This window comes from Atta colombica, unplaced genomic scaffold (genome assembly GCF_001594045.1).
Source record: "Atta colombica isolate Treedump-2 unplaced genomic scaffold, Acol1.0 scaffold257, whole genome shotgun sequence".
Classification (NCBI taxonomy): Eukaryota; Metazoa; Arthropoda; class Insecta; order Hymenoptera; family Formicidae; genus Atta; species Atta colombica.
The window spans coordinates 10,136-16,032 of NW_017259356.1; the positions used below are offsets into that span (position 1 = coordinate 10,136).

General features: G+C 29.4%; 3 protein-coding genes across 3 annotated transcripts in view; 2 read left to right on the forward strand and 1 right to left on the reverse strand.

Annotated features, from left to right (window-relative positions):
- The first annotated feature begins 1,457 nt into the window (after positions 1 to 1,457).
- On the forward strand, positions 1,458 to 2,965 carry LOC108689102 (carbonic anhydrase 3-like). The gene is made up of 7 exons (XM_018195728.1): positions 1,458 to 1,482; positions 1,565 to 1,696; positions 1,764 to 1,908; positions 2,165 to 2,270; positions 2,334 to 2,436; positions 2,510 to 2,646; positions 2,858 to 2,965. The coding sequence occupies exons 1-7, from the start codon at positions 1,458 to 1,460 to the stop codon at positions 2,963 to 2,965; spliced, it is 756 nt and encodes a 251-aa protein (XP_018051217.1).
- Positions 2,966 to 3,197: 232 nt separating this feature from the next.
- On the reverse strand, positions 3,198 to 5,072 carry LOC108689110 (MYCBP-associated protein-like). The gene has a single exon (XM_018195747.1). It carries the CDS (start codon positions 5,070 to 5,072, stop codon positions 3,198 to 3,200), a length of 1,875 nt encoding a protein of 624 aa, XP_018051236.1.
- A 786-nt stretch (positions 5,073 to 5,858) lies between these two features.
- LOC108689103 (carbonic anhydrase 1-like) overlaps positions 5,859 to 5,897 on the forward strand; it is a 1,412-nt gene continuing 1,373 nt past the window's right edge. The window contains exon 1 of the mRNA XM_018195729.1: positions 5,859 to 5,877. Within this exon, the coding sequence (XP_018051218.1) occupies positions 5,859 to 5,877 (19 nt within the window). The remainder of the gene's footprint in view (positions 5,878 to 5,897) is intronic.

Below are 5,897 nucleotides of genomic sequence, written 5' to 3' on the forward strand. Positions count from 1 at the left end.
ACACACACACACACACACACACACACACACACACACACACACACACACACACACACACATATATACACATAGGGGCTTTCATTATATATAGCCTTGAGTTTAATGTAAAATAAAAATTAGCAAGTTACATACTAGATGCAATAAAGTTGGCCACAGCCGCTTTTTCATAACATCTTTTTTAGGATATACCAACTATAGCTGCGTCGTAAATCAATAACTTGGCATGTTTTAAAGTTATTGCTTGAGCTATTTCATTTTGCATTTCCTGAAAATAGATTATTTTTTTATATCTTAGGTATACACGGACATTTCGTTCGTAGAATAATGAGCCCAGTTGGAATGAGAAAATGTCCTCTTCAAATTGCTTCCTTTCCAACATATGTGATATAATTGCGTCCAAATTTCTTTGTGCTATTCCAATCATTTAAGTGCGAACTCTACCTAAATGCCTACTTTATCTTCATTCAGAAAACCGGCCGCATACTTGTATTCGTGTCTAAACTTGCCTAAATTATTGCTTTCAGATATCTAGAAGAAAATACAAGTTACAATAATAGATATATTTATACGTTGTAAGAAAAGACTATTTTTTTGTCGCAACTTGTTCTTTATTTACTGAATTACATTAAAACTTTCTGTTTTACTTTATTAAATTTTATTAAATTTTAAATATATATGGTAGATCGGGGCATTATTCAATCACAAAGATTCAAACTCTTAAAAGTACACCTAAATTAAAAAAATTTTGTATAATTTTTTTAATGATTAAAACATAATGCATATTTTCAAATTTAATAAGTGTATTTAGTAAATATATATTTGTTAGTTTTTAAGAAAAAGATAAAAGTATATTTTTTAAGAAATAATTCAAGGTGGATATTATAAGTCACACAAAATAGTAGAATTATTCAAGAAATAACGGTGACAAAAGTTGAAAAGTATTTTCAGTTAACTTACACATTCTTAGCATAGTCACTATATATTAATGAAATATAATTACAATTATTATAACATAGGCCCACAAAAAAAAATATCCTGTGCTGGGATGGAGATCCAGCTATTCTTATGTATTTTGTATCGCTGAATGTGAATCTGACATCAAAATAGGACTATCTAGGATAAATGTATTCAATCTAGAGCAAAAAAATGACGAATTTTTTCCCATTTTGATCCATTTTTTATACTTAAGGCGGTCTTAAATAATAAACAAGACTTCATGCCCTCTCAGATTTCTTTTTGATTATGGCTATATATGATATGGCTATATAACTGTATAAATAATATACTGCATATAATATGTATAACTGCCAACTTCAAAAGTTAGTAACTTATCAGATTTATATTTAAATTAATATAAAATGGAAAATTACACATAATTTTAAAATAAATTTACATTTTGTATCAAATTTTCTAATTATATTTTGTTTCGCTGCAAATAATTTTTAATTAATACAGTAATGGCGAGTTATATAAAAATTACAGGTAAGTGAAACATTAAAAATAGTAGCGATATAAGGTTATGCGTGTTTTAAATTATATACTATATGGGAATATATTTTTTAAGATTTAAAATGTGGTCAGGCACCGATTGATTTAAACGATAAAATTGTGCGACGTACAAGATTTCCACCATTAATTTTAAATGGCCACTGGTTAAAGGATGGAAATGCAACTTTGTTTAATGACGGTAAAAAAGGTAACTTTATTAAAATAATTTTATTAACGTTATGTTACGATGATTAGATATTAAACTTTTTTGTCAGCAATTATTTTTTTGAATGGCGATAGGATCCCATCAACAGTATCTGGTGGGCCATTCATAAATAACGTATACGAATTTCATGATGCACATTTTCATTGGGGTGAAGATGATTGTAGAGGTGCTGAACATACGATCAATGGTACTTGGTAAGAATGCTTATCAAGTAACTTTTAATTTATGTAAAATATACAATAATGTAATTTATATGATATAATGTAATTTATATTATAATACATAACAATGTAATTTATATGATACAATAATACACTTTAATTAATTTAAGAAAAACAATCTACAATAATATAATTAAAAAAATTGCATATATAACTTTATCTTGTTCGAGTTTTTTTTAGTGTAACTTTTAATATATATCGTAATGAACTTTATCTGAAATTAACTTAGGTATTCCATGGAATGCCATTTAGTGCATTGGAATCAAAAATACCTTACTTTCGAAGAATGTTTAAAACATCGTGATGGTCTTTGCGTGTTAACTTATTTATTCTTGGTATATTGTTTATACATAATTATATTTTATTTTTTATTCATTATTAATAAATTCATTTCATAGGTTCAATCAGGATCCAATCAGTGGAACAATGTCAAATTTGAAAGAATCTCTGAAAATCTAAAATATATTCAGAATGCTGGCTCAGAGACAAATATTCCAGCAAGTTAATAATTCAATATTCAAAGAATAGAATGATATGTTTTATAGCGTTTAAAATTTGATAATATTTTGTTTAGATTCTTTATCTTGGATGCGAGTAGCAACAGATTGTCCAAGTTATTATATATATCAAGGATCCCACAGTGGAGATTTTAATTTGGAATGCGCTACGTGGATTGTATTCCCAGTCATTATTCCTATACAATCTTGTCAAGTTAGTTATTTAATTTGAATTATTTATATCAAATATATGAACGACAAAGATCACTTAAATTTTAACTTTTTTAATAATTATCTTCTTTTATATATTTCTCATTATGATATTGATACAATTAATATTTGATACTTATGGAACATTGATATTATTAGAAAAAAATATAATGATAAAACGCATATAATAAATATATAATTAATAAAACTTCCAGCTTAATGAATTCCGAAAATTAAAGGATAAAAATGGTGAATTTATAAAATTGAATTGGAGAAATGTTCAACCTTTACGAGGACAACAGGTATTTTTAGCTGTTTCTTAAGAAAAATTTATATATTGTTTTAAATTTAATAAACTACTACAGACCTAACATTTTTAATTTCTTATAACATTTTAACAGAAATTATCTAAAATAATTTTCCATTTTCGCAACATGCATAAATAAAAATAATCTCTTACATTATAATAACAAAATATGTACAATATATTTCGTATAAATTAATTATTAAATGTTTCGAAGTTTATTATCTGTATTTGAAAATAGATATGATACGTTATATTTTAAACTTTAACTCATTAAGTCTATGGAAAGAGTCAATACTGGCGCAAACTCGTTCTATTGCTTCCTCCAAAGCTTTATATATGCGAATAAAAAATATTTCTCTGTAAAGTTGTAAATTTAAACCGAAACTTTTATTTTCTTCCTGTACTAATATAGTTTCTGGTTGATCATTTAATGTTTTGTTACGTAGTTCTTGCAAAATGTTATTGGATCTTTGAGACAAAGACGTCAATTTCTGTTTAACTTCTATCGGCGTTGTAGGCTCTTCTCGTATTAGACTGTTTCTTTTCACAAGTTCGCTTTCATTTTCAAACAGATTTGCAAATGCGCATAAAATATTATACACAGCGTCATATTTATTATAATATTCAACATCGGATTCAAACAATCTTGGTCTGAGACTCTGCTTGCAAAGTTCGTTAAATCGGGCAAGCATGTCGCGTTTGTAGTTTGTATCTTCTATCTGTAAAAGAATATCTCGGAGAGAATCCAGCGACAAATTCCAGGTCAATGTGCTTTCATTGGTTACATCAGAATATATTTTCTGTAATTGCATTACGATATTCGAATGATAATGATAACAGGAATTCAGAGAGGTAAACAGGTCATTTTGTGAAATTAACATCTTATAAGGGGGCTCTGGTGGCTCACTATGCTCTACTCTATCTAAGATTTCCTCAATAATCGAACGTATTGTTGAATCTCGAATGCAACGATTCAGATATTCGTCGATCATTTGGTGATCGATCAATTCTATATTTCGAGTATCGGTTGTATAGCCCCAGAATCGAAACATAAACGTCGAGGAATTTAATTTTGGATCCGTAATGAATCGCCAGTATTCGGTGAAAACTCCGCACGTTTCGGACCGATACCATACTTTGATTTTCACGATCTGCCCTGGAAGTATAAGTCCTTTCGTCTTGTTGAAGAAGAACTGACTGCCATACTTCTCAAAGAACATGCCATACATTGAAACGGGCGAGTATCGCCAGTGATATTCTATAACGCGGGTTCCTTTATTTTCTAAGACGATCTCTTTTTCGATTTGTTCATCGGTCTTACTCGTAAAAGTCAGAGACCAAATAATAGGATCGGTGTCCACTGGCTCCGTTTTTTTGAAGAGAGATTTCTGCCAGACGAATTCTCGGTCTTGAATCTTTAGAATCACTGCCTGATCAGCGACCTTGTGAGACTCATCTTCAGATTCTGCAATAGTTATCAGCGGAATTTGTAGTAATGATACTTTCTTTTTCTTACAGCCCTTGAATACCCAATGTCCTTGAATAGCTAATGTTGCCATTTCTGGCTCCTTAGGCAATGCGATTTTTTCAGCAAGTTCGAGTTTACGCATCTTTAGATATTCGCTACGTTTCCAGAATTTCTCCCTTTTTTGAGGGACAAGATCACGTTCCTTTTTAATTAAGTCTGGTATTCCAACATGCATTAAATCCAAAGGAAGAGTCAAGTCCTTTTTGCTAAGAGTCAAGGATACTTTCGGTAGACAAGCCTTGCCACGATCTGGAAGGAATTCGGGCGTTTTCCAAAATTCCGGTCCACCACGATACTTATCGGTGACTATGGGTATGGCAGTATATTCCATCAGGTTTTTCATTTCAACGAAAGAGCGAAAATTTTCCGAGGAATTTTGTAGCTGTTCGCCCTGCGAACGTCCGGTAACAAATTCGATGTAACGATTTTGCTTCTTATGGTCGGCGAGCCATTTCTTCCAATTTATGAAGCTATGATCTTCCGAAAAAGATGTATCTCCAGAGAGAAGGTTATCTCTAGTTGTTACAAGTGGTTGACGAACCCTTTTCCAAATTCGAGGCTGCTCAGGTTTACCGATTTTTCGCGCAAAGTCCATTTTCAAATAACCAAAAGATTATTTCATACTTTGTTTACCTTTTATATTCAACCTTTTATATTCTTAGTCCTCTTGAATAAGAATCTAAATTTATTTTATGTACAAATCTGTTATTTTTAATTATAGTTGCCATACTTCTTCCTTTTTCTTTATAAATGAAGAAAATATTACCTTTTTTTCGTGATGCTAATTAATTATCTCAATGTCATATATCGATTTATTATTGTGACAGTTACGTTAAATAGATTAAACATGTAAGGTTATTAATAGGAATTTATCAAAAAAAAGTTTTAAAAAATTTATTAAAGTTTAGAATTAAATTTATATTTCAATATTTAAATATTTAATTTAATTGAAAATTTTAATACAGAAAGAAACTTATTTTAATTTTAATTAAAAAAGATTTCTTTTCTAATTTTAGTAGGTGAATGGTATACATGTCACGCACACATATATATATATATACACACACACACACACACACACACACACACACGCACACACCACGCGCGCGCGCACACATACATATGTAAATAAATAGTTTTAATATTATTAATTTACACCAGTAATATATAATGTATCATATAAGAAAATAAATAGTACAAATTTGGGGTCTCTTTTAAAAAAATTATTTTTATTTTAAATATGGAAAGTGCTCTATTATCGATGACGCTCAGTATCGATAAAATATTTGAAATGAAGTTCAGACGAAGCAAAATTGATGAAATGTTATATTGGAACATTTACATTTAAATTTATAAGTAATGCATATCACATGATATCAGCATGAATTCTTCGACAGAAGGTGGGATATATATATATATA

Excerpts from the sequence above, each read along its gene's own strand:
- LOC108689102 (XM_018195728.1), top strand. The coding sequence starts at position 1,458 with ATGGCGAGTTATATAAAAATTACAG. Across the intron at positions 1,483-1,564 it reads GAGTTATATAAAAATTACAG|ATTTAAAATGTGGTCAGGCA; the intron begins GTAAGTGAAACA and ends ATATTTTTTAAG. Across the intron at positions 2,271-2,333 it reads TGTTAACTTATTTATTCTTG|GTTCAATCAGGATCCAATCA; the intron begins GTATATTGTTTA and ends TTCATTTCATAG.
- LOC108689110 (XM_018195747.1), bottom strand. The coding sequence starts at position 5,072 with ATGGACTTTGCGCGAAAAATCGGTAAACCTGAGCAGCCTCGAATTTGG.